The following is a 15,584-nucleotide window of genomic DNA, read 5'->3' on the forward strand; positions in this document are numbered from 1 at the left end:
CATGTATACATCTATGTGTAATGAATGGTCGGAAGGCAAGTTATAATGGTTTTTGCAAAGCTAGAAGGTTTGGTTCTGTAAGCTTACCAAAGGGAAGACTACTACGTGAGCAGCTCAATATTCCTTGGATGAGTGGGGGGATATAAGAGTAATTGAATAATGAAATGAGACCAAAGTTTTTACTGCCAATGTCCAGCTCCTAAATAGAAACTGACCAGTAGCCTTTCTTACCTCAGATGAGCTCCACCAGATACATTGCTATGCACAGCTGATAAATGTATAGCAAATGCTTCAGGGATACTTAGATTTGGTATAACACGAAAATAAATTGTCCTGTTTGGTTCACCATGAGGAACAGTTACAATGCCTGGAAAAAGAAAGGAAGAGGGGAAGTTGCTAAAAGAACAATTGGATTTTTAAACAGAAACAATAGTTAGACATTAGATCGTAGTTTCAGATTTGTCTCCATTCATCAGTCAATCACAAAACAAAGGTTTGGTAATATCAATAGAAGTTAATTTATGTTGTGCTTATTTGGATGTAAGTTAACTTACAAAGCTGTATTTTGCTGGTAGATGGTGGTATGCCTCTTTAAAATGAAATATTAAAATAAGATGAACATGTGCAAATCTGAATAAAACCTTAATGAATAAAAGCATAACACAAAACTTGAATTTTGAATATCCCTGGCAAGACACAGCATTCTCTCTTAAGAATTTTATCCTCTCATCAGATACTGCAGGCAGGAAATGAGCAGTCTTTACAGTTCTATATGATTAAAGATAATAAAAGTTATATATGTTTCTTTCCCAGACGTCTGGGCCAGGAATAGAACAGGAAAATGCCATCTTTAACCCAGTGTTTCTTCTTGAGATAAAACTGCAACAGTCAGGGTCGTGATGTGATGAACATACTTCTGGCCTGGAAGGGGGCAAAATCATGAATAGCTTAAGCCTTGTGGTTTAAAGATTCTATGAAGCAAAAGATGGTGCCAACAGTAGAGCATATAATTTGCATGTATAAGATCTCAGGTTCTTCTTGTAAGGGGCAAAATGGAAGCACTCACCAGAAGCTGGTGTAATATTTCCTGGTTGAAGGAACTCTGGAATCAAGCCAGGTGGATATCCAGAACTCCACATTACTGTGATGGAGCCATACACTCCTTCCCGAGTTATCATGGCTTGGGTTGTCCCTGCTGTAATATTTGTAAGTCGTAAGATAACAGACTCAAAGGCAACCTACCCAAATGGAGAAAGATGCTGTTATTGCGAGAAATGGATGGTTTTACATGCACATACATGTTATTCTTTGGCAGCAGCCACATGGTGGATCAAATATTCCTATATGAAGTAATGCTTCTACTGGCAGCATCATACACTCTTTTAACAACCCTAGAATTTTTACATCTGACCCTGGAACGCATCTAATTCTCACACTACCAGCACAAGGTATTTTTTGCACATATCACATGGCAACAAGATACAGTGAGCCACTTCTCCTCTCCTCTGAAGTCTAATGATATCTAAATGAAAATATCATGAAGCAGTTGATAGAATTTTGAACCATATGACAAAAACTATTCATGTTTTTCAAAACCAAATGTATTGGTATTTGATCCATAAAAATCTACATTCTGCTCTTTGCACATGCTGCTTCCTAAATGCATGGCAAGTAAATGCAAGCACATATTGAACCCAAAAAACCTCACCAGTTTTTACATTGATACAATTACAAATAATTTGTTCAAATGCTTGCTTCAACATAGGGCAGCCAATTAATTCTAACAACATTGTGTCTGCATTAATTTTGATCTGCCCTCTGGTGGTACAGATGTTACATGCCTGTACTTACCTGAGAATTGGCAGCTTCTTTGGGAATTGGGACAGAGACTGACATCGTTGTATTTAATATTTTAGGCACAATATTGGCACTAATATTAAACAGGGTTACGCTGTTCAATTTCAGAGTAAAATTCAAGCCCAGGAAGAGAAACACCTGAAAGGAGATACTCACTTATCTGTTTTGTCATCAACTAGGAAATAAGAACTACGTGTGAGACATTCAAACAATAAATCCTCATACTGAGAACTGTTTTAAACATGTTGTTTTCCAAAATGTTTCCCAAAAGAATAATAGAATATAATGTTAAATTATGAATAATGGCAGATGGTGGCATATTCAAGCCACAACTGTTTAAGTTCATCCTCAGTATTTATTTTTTTATTGCCTATAAGTAGAATACAATTATAATTAATCATTTACAGTGTGGCAAGGAGGGTTGTTGTTGTAGTAACAAGGTGTTCAGCCATGAACCCTCACTCAGAATATTTCATGAAAAAGCTGAAAGCATAATCAGGCCCCAAGGCAGATGTTTTCTCATGGACAGAGACTGCACCCAAGCAAGATTCTGGAACATGAAAGACTCTACCATGGGAAACAGGCTGTCACTAAGAAAAGATTTTAAATTGCAAGTTTTCTTTGTCCATCAGTACTGAGTATAGAAAAAGCGTATTTCAAAGACTACAATTCAGAGACTGCTATTGAAAGGGCTTTATTGGGAGACAATGTTTTCATATGATAAGAGGAAAAGCACAGGGAATCCCTCCCTACTGCACATATCAAACCTCCCTTCCTTTGAAAGGCCCCAGCCACAATCTCTTAAAGAATATTGACAGACTGGAATGTGTCCCAGAGGAGGAAAGATTGAAGGCATTGTGTGCGTTTAGCAAGGAGAAGAGATTATTAAGAGGTGATGTAATAGCCATTTTCAGATTTTTGAAGGGCTGACACATCAGTGGTGGAACAAATTTGTTGCTCCAGCAGGCAGGAACCAAACCAACAAGCGCATATTAAAGTGGGTTAAGACTTAACATCAGGAAGAACTTTGTGATGGTAAAATTTATTACTAGATTTTGCCATTACTATTCAGTAATGGAACAGACAGCATCAGAAGATGGTGGATTCCTTAGTTAGAGGGATTTTTTTAAAAAGCAGAGGCCAGATGGCTACTGACCAGGGATGCTACAATAGCAGATTTCCTGCCCAGGCAGGGATTTGGACTAGATGACCTCTGGGGTGCCTCCCCACTCTGATTCTAGAAAATGGGACTCTTATTTTTCTAGAAAGCTTTGGGTTGCAGCCAAACTTATAAGAGACAATGGTCACAAAGTATTGCTATGTTGCTTACTCAACTCAGTTTCAAGGACCTCGCAAGGTAAAGAGAAATTACAGACCTGGGTATGTATTGGCACCGTCTTCACTCCAAAACTGGAACCTGCTTTAACTAGCAGATGTCCCACTGCATTGGCTGGTGTGACTAAGTTTTCTTCACTGGGAGATGAAACATGATACTCCACAATCACATCTCCAAAAGTCCCTGCATGACGAGTTACATTAATCTGGATGTGCCGGCTCAGGTCGTTCTTCACTAGCACTGACTGCTTTTCAGAATACAAGGCAAATACTCCATGGGGATCATCATTTGCCAAAACAGTGAATCCAGAAGTGCTTTTCTCCTGATCCACATCAGCTCCTCCTTCCACTGAAGTAAGCTGTACCACATAATGCTCATCTATTTCAGGGACATCATCAGGCAATAAGAATATAACAATCTCAGATGTCCTTTGCTCATCAGGAATTACAGTAGCGCCGCTGGTGAAAAGGAAATCATCTGTAGTATCTGTATCACTACTTAGTTCCCAGTGAACCTGAAATAAAAATCTTTGATCAGTAAGTTCAAAAAGTGGTGAGACCTTCACATCTTTTTACACATATTTTTAGACAATTAGTTTTAATATGAAATTATTAGTATTATTATATTTAATTTGATTTGTATATACCCTTTAATCAACGATCCCAGGGCAGTGTAAGACATTAAGAACATAATTTACACAGCATAATAATAAACCATAATGCACAGCATAGTAGCAAAATAATCATAATAACAGTCTCCCTAAATATGTCCCCCTGAAAGTAATAAGCACATTTCTCTAAGAAACATTTAAACTGATTTATTGTTCATGCTTGACATAGTCTTCCAAATCATTCCAACAAAGAAATACAGTATGATTGCCTCTTATGCACATTTAACTTGCACAATTTCAACCATATGCGGCTGAAGGCCACATAAGTTAAATGCAAGCAAGGGGGAAGTCTTTAAAAGTCTTTTTGCATGGGGTTTTCCTGCTGCAAAGAGAGTTTTTAAAGGTCTCTTGCTGGCTTGGGAAGTAAGGTCCAGTCTGCTTGCCAAATCTGGGGTGCTCCTGTGAGATCTTGCAAGAGCATCTTGGGGGCTCCAGAGCTGGCATGCGGAGGCAGCTTTGTTCCCCAAGCAAAGCAGTGAGCTTAAAAGCACAGGGGAAACCCGGTGCCAAATGAGCTTTTAAGCTCTCTGCTTTGCTTGGGAAGCAAGGCCCTCTCCACGCACTGTCTCCAGAAGCACCAGGATGCTCATGCGGGGACAGTTCCAAGAGTTTGAGTATATGTATTTTTGCAGATACGTGGAACCCTTGTGTAAGATGTGATCATACTGTAAATTTAAAAACCTAAAACATTCAGAAACTTTAGTTCAGAACTTTACAAATCTAGCATACATTGAACGATGTCTCCATAAGATCTAATTTCACCTTCATAGTCAAGGGTGAGATTGAATGTGCTGCTAAAGACTTCAGATTGCACTGTTGCAATCTGTACCAAAAGTCGAAACTACCAAATAAGTAGCAAAGGTTGAAACTACCGTAATGTTCCCCATGGTGCCTTGAATTCGCATTATGAAAAGCACAATACGTAGTGGCCCTTCTGATGCTGATGGCTCCTCGTAGTACTTTGGGGATAACGATTCAGGGGCAAACTGCACAATTCCATTGGGATCACCAAACTTCAGAATCTAAAAAATGTTGACAGCAGCATATAATTGACTTTCCTTGCTTGTGGGATGAATAAAAATTAAACAGTTTAAGCAACAATTCAAGAGATATTAATTCCATGTTAACTTTTTCCCTTTAAAAATGGCAAACAACAATGCAACTAATCTTGCATGCCATGACTTGGAACTTGCTTTTGAATAAATAAGCAAACCCAAGCATGACAGCTAATTGTTTTGTTCAGGTTACAATGAGAGCAGCATGTGAATTACAAAAGGACCTGAACTGTGATAATAGGATTTTGTGTGCATATTCTGCAAATGAAATCAAGTGTATTGACTTCACACACAACGATGGTCAATAATAATTTTGGGTGCTGATCAACATAAATGTTTAAAAAGAGCAAATTAAATGTTGGGAAGGTTAGAATGACTCGGTTCTGTGGGGGAAGAAAAGCTTAATATATCTGAAATGGAGAAAATTATTGAGCCACTCATGTTCAGGAAGGAGAAACAGTAGAAGAAATGTTAGCTGAGAAGAACAATGGCCAGGAAAAAATGGACAGTTGACTGTATCAGTGCCTGCTTCTCAACAACTTGGTAGGGCAAGATGCCCACTTATTTTCACTCAACTGCAAATGTCTCCATGTGTTGAAAAGAGGTGTTGGTGGGGAGGCTGTGGGGCCATGAGGTTAGCCCCACTCCCATGGTCAATATGCACATTGGCCACACCATGTCACTGCCAAAGCATTCAGCAAGCATGAGAAGGGGCCTTATGCATGCATGTTCCCAGAACGCCTCAACAGAAGAGAACTCTTATTTCGGCCAAGATTCACATTCCTAAAAAGGAGCATTGTTCATCAGTATGTGCATACAATAGCTTCACACATTGGTCAAAGCACAGGTAGGCATGGCTCCTATGTGTGCCAGTAGTGGCTGTGGGGCTAGTCAGGTATCCCTGCAACTTTCTCACACATTCTTTAAATGCAAGAAGGAGGAATGGCTGAGTCTTCCTCGTGTCACAAAGCTTTCAACAATTCCTGGACAGGAAAAACACTGAGCAACCCAACCTGCTTTACTACAGAAACAGTCCCGATTTTTTTTTAAAAAAAAGGATTTACTATTAGTGTAATGTTGGCAGCCTTTGGATCCAGTTCTGTTTCACCCTTTGCAATGCTCAGTCGAACAATGTAGGTCTCCTGAACTTCAACTTCTTCATGAGGATAAATTTCCAAGGTGATGCTTCTAAGACCACCTTCTGCTTCTTCAAAATAAAAGGATCCATTCACCGGGTCACCAATGTCACTGTTCAGAGCAGGTAAAATTGCCTCTGAGTTAGGCCCCAAAATATCCCAGTTAATCTGTGAAATAGATAAAATCCAAAGGTAGTGTTTGTTAGTATTATAAGCAAGTTGCAACAGAACAATTATGGTAGCTGGTACCTTTTACGAAAGACATTAACTGGAGGATGGCTGGAGAGTTGCTCTACTTCCCATGTGAGTATTGGCAAGAGAAGCACAGTCCTTCTAACCTCAGGTGGCTTAACTGATCTAACAACCCTTAGCACATAGCAATGAGTCCCATTTTGATTCATCATTAACTGCTTGAGGGTTTTCATGGACAGAAAGGTGGGGTATTATTTTAAAAAAATACCAGTATAACAGATAGCAAGCAATACACCAACCTGCAAAATTGGAAAGCGCACACACCAGGAAAAAACAAACCACAGTAAGAGGGGTTGGGAATGGATAGCCAAATTGCCACCTAGCCTAAATGCAGGTTAAAATAATCTTATCACATTCAGTGGATGCATAGACTAGAAACAACTCCCGTATAATCTGGTTTACAATCTTATATGACACAATCTTATAGAAAGATGAGGGAGTGTAAAATTTTATCTCATCCGTTTCATAAGAAAATCTTTACAAAAGGAATTCACCAAAATCTAATTTAAGGCGGGGAGGCATACCTGAGATTCTCCCACCAAGCCTCCAGTTCTTTCCAGGACCAAGGACAGCGTCAGTGACATATCAGGATTGGGGATAACTATTCGGCTTTGGTTGAGGAACCGGACAGTCCCATGCGGAGAGTCGCTCTTAGCAATAGTTATCTGGGTCACTAGGTGGAGCCCAAGGACTGCTCCCCCACTAGCACTTATTAGCTGGATTTCAAACTGCTCAGCATATTCTCTATTCCAGAAACAATAGAAAAGATCACATTTTGCGACCAAACATGACCTCTCCATATAGGCATCATTAAAATCGGAATGCCCAGCAATTCACCAGAACATTTACATATATTCAATATTAATTACAGGTGGTTTACACTGTAGACATAAGAAAGGGAAAATAACTGCCAGTGCATAATCTGCATTTATATATGTAATTGCAGCTTATTTAACAGAACATAGAAACTCTATTTTTAATTTCTTCATAAGAGAAATTTACAAGAAACCAGAAAGGAGACTGAGATAATAATGGTTGTTCTCTATTTTACTCTTGATCGATGTTTGCTTCACAGCTGAAAATTTTGTTTACGGGGGGGGGGGGGGGAGTTTATCAGCAACTTTTTAAAAGTTTTTAAGCAGAGGTTGGATGGCCATCTGTCTTTGCTGCTTTAGTTTAAATTCCTGAATTGCAAGGGGTTGGATCAGATGACTCTTGGAGTCCCTTCTAACTCTACAGTTCTATGATTCAAAAGATATTCTCATATATTTTTAGACCTCCTTATCCATTTCCCTATCCTATGCAAAGAAGTCTTCAACATCATTACCTTTCATCGTCATCTATGATTAAGACACTGATGAAACTCTGGTTTTGGCCATGATGAAAAATAACTGAATTATTCCTAATACTGTAGTCAACACCATCAGGAAGAGCTGAAATACTTCTAGATATGAAATCTGCAGTCACAAAGCCGTAATTCCCACGTCTTCGTACTACTGGAATCATTATCAACCCAACATCTTCTTCCACTACAAAGAAAAAAGAAAAAAATTCAAAGTGAATGAGTGACATTTTCTAAATTGCATGTTTGTATATGGCCATATGATTTATTTTTTTACTTGAGTTCATATGTTTGAGGGGTACTCAGGCAATATTAGGAAATGCCACCATCGGTAGGTCAAAAATTAGAATTGCAAAGTGATTATTTCACAAAGACATTTGTTGCATATCCTTGAAAGCTGAAAGGGAGAGAATCATTCAGAAGGTCCCTGCTGTTACATTTCCTTTTACATTTCTCACACACTATTTAACCCATAGAGATTCATGGAAAAGCCTTGCATTTTCCAGTGCAGCACACAGTGAGGCGCTGTTATCGCTACTTACTGCTGTTCTCAGCTGTGGACTGGGCTGAACTCCCACCATCCCCAAGAGCCAAGAGTATCTTGTGAGGAGCAACAGCAAAACTTTCTGCTTTGGGGGTGATAGTATCAACTGGACATCTGTAAGAGTACCTGTCACAGCAGTTATGTTTTTGTTTCCTGGCACTAAAAAACAACATTAAAGTCTGTTTGGGGAAGATGTTTAAGTGCACTTTTGCATTCTTCTGTAGCTATTGATACCACCAAAGAAAATAAATAAGGAAATCAAAACCTAAAATAGGTACAAGATTTTGAATGGATAGTACTGTTTTATTGTATTTTTATTACATTAGTATTCTGCTTCTCCCTGACATGCATATCGTGTGCATGGGATTCTGAAAAGGACTCTCACCCAGGCACTGACTAGACCCAGACCTGCAGAGGTCCAGCAAGAGTGCTCAACCATCTGTTTCCACACCAAGCTCAGAGGCCATCATTAACAACGATAAAGTCATTCATTTGCTCTTTAAAATGCAGTATGATGCTATATCCTTAACCTACCTTGCAGACTTGTATAGAGCGGATCAAATTCAATTATGCCCTCTGCATTGTCACTTTTCGATATAATGATTTTCATTACTGAGGCATTTCCTATCTCAGGGGGTTGGTCAACTTGCAGTCCATTTTCTTTTATCGTAAAATCAAATCCACTTGCAAAAGTATGTGAAGGGAAATATAAAGAAATTAGGCAATAAGCTCAAATTCCCAGGTGTCCCAGTTTCTGTCCTGCGGCAAACTGGCTTAGTTCAGACACGGCTGCACTGCTAACCATAGTTTCATGCCAAGAGAATGAGCCTGGATTTGGTCTTGGTTTGCAATTAGTTGGGCAACTACAAATTGTAGTATAACAACAACAACAACAACAACAACAACAACAACAACAACAATGATGCCCAGTCATTAATCTCTATCTTGCAATCTACTGTTGAATCCAAAACATAACATCAAGTAAGATATTCAGGGTTACTAAATTTGTTATATATATGTACCACATACAGCAAATTCTGTTGCCATGGTTAATCTTCTCCCATGCAATGAAATTTATTTTTACCTTCCCAGTAGTTCAACTTTAGTCATTTCAATTGAAAACTCCTCAGGACCTTCAGGGAGGTCATCATCATGGATTTCTGCATAAATAGTTTTCATAGTCTCCTTGGGTTCAAAAGTAACCTCTCTGAACATGAGAGTAAAATCCATGCCTTCAACTGCAGTTCCATTCATCGCCTGATACCAGAGGCGAATTTGCCCGTAATAGCCATGTGAACGGACAACTGTGATATTAGCCTGTTGAGGACAAGCATTCCTTAAGGCTCCAATGACACCACATCATGTTGCATTTTAACGTTGATTACAGTTGTATGTTATAACTGTTGCAGGTGCCGCACAATATTCATTACACACTTGTAAGAAACCATTATATTAGGGTGAAGGCACATTATGACCGTGATCGTATAGTGGTTAATACTCTGCGTTGTGCATAAAACATTTTTGTTTAAGCAAGCCTACCCAGATGTGCTTGAATCTTTAGTTTTTTGCTGATTTTAACTGTTTCTAAAATATTTTTACCTTTGTTTTCAACTGCTTTAATAATTTTACTACTTCTTGCAAGCTGCTTAGAGGTTTTGTTACAAACCAAGTGGTATATAATTTTTGTTAAATGAATAAATGCAATAACTGAACTCCCCACTTGCCCATTTTTCTTCTTCAGACGTCTGCAGCAGTTCCTGGGAGAATGCAAACTTCCCATAGGGGAAGTCACTAGCAGCCATGGTGATGTTTGCTGTGCTGGCAGACTCATTTATGATTCCTCCATCACTGATACCACTTAGATGAAACTGATAGTGATGTTTCTCCTCCGGAACATCGTCATCTAGAGCCTAAAGAAGTACAAGCAGACAAACCTGGAATAATTTTGCAATGTTCACCTTGATGGAAAGCCCGTTTACATGTGAACCAAGATGCAAAATCTAACCAACATGGAACACTGAGGTCACAAGCCTATACTTGATGCATACCAGTGAAGGGGCTATCAAATATGGCAGAAGCCTTGTGACGGTGGCACAACGTAAGATAGGCCACTGTCTAGGTAGCTATGCTGGAACAATATCTGGAATACACAGACAGACGAGCCTGCCAGTGCAGCCACAATGCCAGAGGCACCTGCATAATAGTTAAAGTGGGTTGGAGTTGTGGGTGGAACTGGGGAAGCACAGAGGAGCATCCCACTTGTGCTGTATCCTACACTCCTCCAGACCAGTCACAAAGACCTGGCAAAAGGAATTTCCTCCCACTGGGTTTGATGAGGGGAGAAATAACTCTGAGATAATATCTGCCTGCTGCAAAAAACCCAACACCATCATACACACATTGGAATGACATAGTATAGGATATGATGCAAGTCAGCACCCAACCACAGTGCACCCACTACAGTATATGAACTCTACAAACAAATACCATAACCTAGCTCAGTGTTTCCCAGCTGCCTCCAGCTGTTTTCGGACTACAATTCCCATCATTCCTGACCACTGGTCTTGCTAGCTAGGGATGATGGGAGTTGTAGTCCAAAAACATCTGGAGGCACAAGGTTGGGAAACACTGACCTAGCTGACAGTATGGATCTCTCTCTCTCTCTCTCTCTCTCTCTCTCTCTCTCTCTCTCTCTCTCTCTAGTCCTGCCTACTTAGAGCTCAGAAGGGCAAATTCTATTGAGAGGAACTGTGGAAAAGAGAACTGCGTAAAAGGTGAGCACTTTGCACAAAGCAGCACATGAGAAGACTTGAGTACATTGCTGTCACTTCTCTTCCTAGAGTCCTAATAGGTACATTTTTTGTTGTGGGCATCATTGTTGTTAGTCCCCTGTGCATGTTGTGCTCCAAAGTTGTGTCTGTGAGCAGCACAAAGGGATTCAAACCAGGGACTCCCAATAGTGGGGTTACTGCTGTCTGTGCCACTGGAACTCATGGGGTGAAGAGGCACTATGGGGTCACTATGTGTGCTGTGATGCAGGCAAGAGTTCTAGGGTCTTTCCCCCAGTCGTCATAGTTCATTAGTTCTTTCTGTGGTTGCGGGTGCCATGTGGACATCATTGGCACAGTTCCTGCTGGTGGACACAGGAGGTTTACATGACTGATGCAGACATAACTGCTTTTTTGTGTCACTTGGAGATTTTTCATAGTGTTGTGTTTTCCCCTCCCTTCTTTCGCTTAGTCTACAGAGGACACAGAGGGCATTACCCTGGCATAGCAGCAGCATATTTTCCCCTCCCACTCCATATATTGAGAGTTTAGGATTGCTCAGCTGGGAGGGGGGGGGTATATGTAGTTCATACCTGTATCAGTACAATGGCAGCAGACTGCCTGTCTTTCATGGTCAACGTTCCTGATACCTCAGCAAATTTCTTCTGATCAGGTGGTGTTATATTCCAGGAGACGGTGACCTCTCCAAAAATCCCTGGCCCACGTACTAGGCTGCAGGCAATGACAGGAGCATGGTCAGGTTTCAAGTTTGATTTCATGGTTTTGGCTCTCCCTTCAATTACAAACACTGCAGTCAATCCTAAGCAGATCTTTCCCCTGCCTTCAAATAAAGCTGCAGCAAGTGATTGTGGTTTTTTTTTTAATGGGGAAACTGTGTAGAAGAAGAAGAAGAAGAAGAAGAAGAAGAAGAAGAAGAAGAAGAAGAAGAAGAAGAAGAAGAAGAAGAAGAAGAAGAAGAAGAGGGGGGGGAGGAGGAGGAGAAGGGGGAGTTTGGATTTCATATCCTGTTTTATCACTACCCTAAGGAGTCTCCAAGCGGCTAACATTCTCCTTTCCCTTCCTCTCCCACAACAAACACTCTGTGAGGTGAGTGGGGCTGAGAGACTTCAAAAAAGTGTGATCAGCCCGAGGTCACCCAGCAGCTGCATGTGGAGGAGCGGAGACGCGAACCCGGTTCCCCAGATTACGAGTCTACTGCTCTTAACCACTACACCACACTGGCTCCCTGTACTGAAACAGCCCTTTCTTGGATCCCTGAACTCATGTGAATTGTCGCACGAATTGTCGCACAGCTAGGCTGTGGAAGTGGTGGCGGTCAAAACTGTTACTCCTCGCATGTTGAGGTTAAGTAGTGGGTTTTGTCTAGCAGCACTCTAGAAAGGGATCAGAACCAGAACACTTGACATCTCATGTGTGGTGTGTGCTTAGTATGCCGGCATGCTGGTCAGGAACTCTGAGATTTCCCAGTCTAATTGAAAACCTTAAGTGATGACTCCTCCCGTAGTTAATTAACATTAATTAAAGCTTTCACCAGATGGTGGGAATGTTATGGCCAAAGTAAACGTGCATTTATTACATAGTTTACCTTCACATAGTTCATTTTTCTTTAACAAATATTTGGCTAGGGAGGGGGCACACGGCAGACCAGGATTGTGGTATGGAAACAGGGACACCAATGGGAGCAAAGTGTATGACAGACAGTTCTAGTTACAGGTGGGTAGCCGTGTTGGTCTGATGTAGTCGAAACAAAATAAAAAAATTCCTTCCAGCAGCACCTTAAAGACCAACTAAGTTTTTTATTTTGGTATGAGCTTTCGTGTGCATGCACACTTCTTCAGATACCTGAAGAATCTGAAGAAGTGTGCATGCACACGAAAGCTCATACCAAAATAAAAAACTTAGTTTTTTAAGGTGCTGCTGGAAGGAATTTTTTTTATTTTGTATGACAGACACTGCAAATAGTTTAGCTCTTTTTGGAAATATATTCCATAAAGTAATCAAAATATTTTATTTGGATTTAGATATAATTGTGTATGCATGTCCTAACTTTGAAAGCCACAGATCCTGTCATCCAATGATGTGAATGCAAACTGCTAGAATTACTTGGGATTTCTACAAATGAGAGTAGAGGGCTGTGACATTTTGACAAGGTTAGGGCATTAAAAAAGACCCATAAAGCTGCAAATTGCTATAAAGCTCCTCATTCTTCTTGTTGCTCAACATTGGAAGGACCTAAAGGGTGACACATTAGCTAGTTGGCATAAGACAGTTTGGCAAATTGATATGTTGGAAAAATTAACAAATAATCTGCATCTGGCTAAAGGAACAAAATGTAAAAGTTATTTTGTGGCAGATTGGTCCTGTTTTATTTTTTATGCAAGCAAACAGGGGATACAAAGGCATCTACTAGCTGTGTGCAAAATGTTTTAGACTTAAATTTTGATACTTCTGGATGGGCTATACTGACAGATTGATACTTCTGGATGGGCTATACTGTTGTTTTTTGTTTTTGTTTTATTTTGGCTCCCCTTGTCTCCTCTGTGAAATGAGATTAACTGTTTTGTCCTGTTAAAAGTTCTGCTCATCAAAAATTTAAAACCTAAGAGAAAAGAAAGCTCCATATACAGCAGTGGGATCTACTTCTTGGCAAATCCACGTTGACACAAATTTATAGATTACAAGTGTTTTACAATGAATGTAGAGATCTCAGAGATGTACCTACCCAATAAAAGCAGTCCCATTGTACTTTCCTATGGGCTCTCCGATCAGGATATGGGTGGATGATGAAGCTATCCCAACAATCCCAGAAGCTCCCAGGTCTCCCAGTACAGTGACGGTTGCCACACCTGTGAATACAAAAAAAGTTTCCTAATTAAAAAACAAAAATCACTGACATACCAGTAACTGATTAATATTTACTCTGTTTTCTCTTTGGATGAAAACCAGAGGGGCTTACACATACAAAAGAGACACATTTTTCACAGGGCCCTCATGACATTGGGTTGTATCCAATGGTGTTGTTGTTCTGTCCGTAGAAAAGGGAGGAAAGCCACACACACCATGCAGCCACACATACACCCTGGGAATTTTTTTTTTTTGCAGAGATTCGAGGTACCCTCTGTAGCAGAATTAGGGTGGCTTAGGGGGCTGCATGAAAGAAGGGAAGTAACAAAAAATAACTGTCCTCTCAGTTCCACTGACAGAGGCATTTGGTCAGCTGAGTGACATTGCTGAACAGAACCCACAGTTGAGTTCTCATTCAGTGCTCACTATTGCCACAGTCAAACTTCAGGGGGTGGGGTGTAAATTTGCCACTGTTAAACACTAATGTTTAGGCTCTGCAATTAAATTGTAAGGCAATCCTTGTCATCACCACTTGTTCTAAAAATTACCCTTAGTTTATTTTTCAGTTTAATTTATTTTACATGTTAATTGGCTGAGACAAGCAAGAGCTTTAGTGCTCAGCAGTTAATACGGTAAGTTTGTTTGCAAGGCAAGAACTCCACTGAGCACTGAGAGGTCAGAAGGAAATTTATTGGAGGTGTTCAGAATGCAGTTTCGCATTTCTACTCTGAATACCAGTTCAAATTTATTTTCATAGTAGTAGAGGAAGTCGCCTTATACTGAGACATACAGTAATGGTGTTGTTGCAGCTACTCTCGAGTAAAGACACCCAAGTCCGTGCTTGTCTTTAACGGTTTCATTTTGCATAATAACTTACAGTGCAGAGATAGCAGAAAACATGACCTCCTAGTCACTCACAAAATCTGGGAGTGGATGTTTCCTGTTGCGCGTTACCAGCATAAGAGCTTAGGCACCCTGAAACGCCTCCTCCTGACCTTACGTTTAGTGGCGCACCTTAAATCAGGCCCCAGAAGGGGCTGCCTGTTCCCCTTCACCAGTTGGTCAAGGTGGCGCAAGGGCTCTCCCACATTGCTAAGCCTTGCCTCCTCCATCCCGCTAACTTCCTTTTTCCTCCCACCTGACCCGCTGCTGCTGCTCTTACTGGGCGAAGTGCTGGTCAGCAGGATGGGGGGAGGTTCCCTGTAGGAAGGTCCCCTGACACATACCATTGGTCCATCTAGTTCTGTATTGTCTACAATGACTAGCAGCTACTTTCTAGGCTTTCAGATAGGGGTCTCTCTCAGCCCCACCTGGAGATGTCATGCTTTCAGCCTGTGACCTTCTGCATGCAAAGCAGATGTTCTGCTAGTGAGCCACAGCCTTCCCCTCTTAATTTTAGGAGGGACAAAATATGTTAAAACAGCATGCAATTTCTCCCTTGAGAACGCAGGTATCAGAATAACAGCTAATGTGAATGTTCAGGACAACATTAGTTTCAAGTTCAAAACACAGCTTGACCAAAACACAGGTTTTTAATGGCCTCATAAACATTGATTTCCTTGGTCAGAAAAAGACTTTTATCTTAATGTTGGGGGCGAAGAGCCACCTAATCAAATCCACTCCTTAATTCTACCCAAATTTACCCAAATTATACTGTAACCTTTTACAAACCACAGGTAAGGGGAAAGTCAAGAAAGCAGGCCAGCTGGACACCCCCCCCCCCGGGCCTCCCTGTAATTCAAGCCATTATCGTCTTTGG

The 15,584-nt window shown here is 40.6% G+C and overlaps 1 protein-coding gene across 1 annotated transcript in view; it reads right to left on the minus strand.

Moving 5' to 3' along the window:
* ADGRV1 (adhesion G protein-coupled receptor V1) overlaps positions 1-15,584 on the minus strand; it is a 253,099-nt gene that overhangs the window by 135,979 nt on the left and 101,536 nt on the right. Inside the window, exons 61-73 of the mRNA XM_088653182.1 lie at positions 13,704-13,827; positions 11,554-11,692; positions 9,917-10,102; positions 9,277-9,509; positions 8,727-8,875; positions 7,634-7,835; positions 6,831-7,050; positions 5,983-6,222; positions 4,736-4,885; positions 3,234-3,707; positions 1,852-1,995; positions 1,067-1,238; positions 232-367 (exon numbers count right to left, since the gene is read on the minus strand). Of these exons, the coding sequence (XP_088509308.1) occupies positions 232-367; positions 1,067-1,238; positions 1,852-1,995; positions 3,234-3,707; positions 4,736-4,885; positions 5,983-6,222; positions 6,831-7,050; positions 7,634-7,835; positions 8,727-8,875; positions 9,277-9,509; positions 9,917-10,102; positions 11,554-11,692; positions 13,704-13,827 (2,569 nt within the window). The remainder of the gene's footprint in view (positions 1-231; positions 368-1,066; positions 1,239-1,851; positions 1,996-3,233; positions 3,708-4,735; positions 4,886-5,982; positions 6,223-6,830; positions 7,051-7,633; positions 7,836-8,726; positions 8,876-9,276; positions 9,510-9,916; positions 10,103-11,553; positions 11,693-13,703; positions 13,828-15,584) is intronic.

Source organism: Zootoca vivipara, chromosome 10, assembly GCF_965207765.1.
Source record: "Zootoca vivipara chromosome 10, rZooViv2.hap1.1, whole genome shotgun sequence".
Taxonomy (NCBI): domain Eukaryota; kingdom Metazoa; phylum Chordata; class Lepidosauria; order Squamata; family Lacertidae; genus Zootoca; species Zootoca vivipara.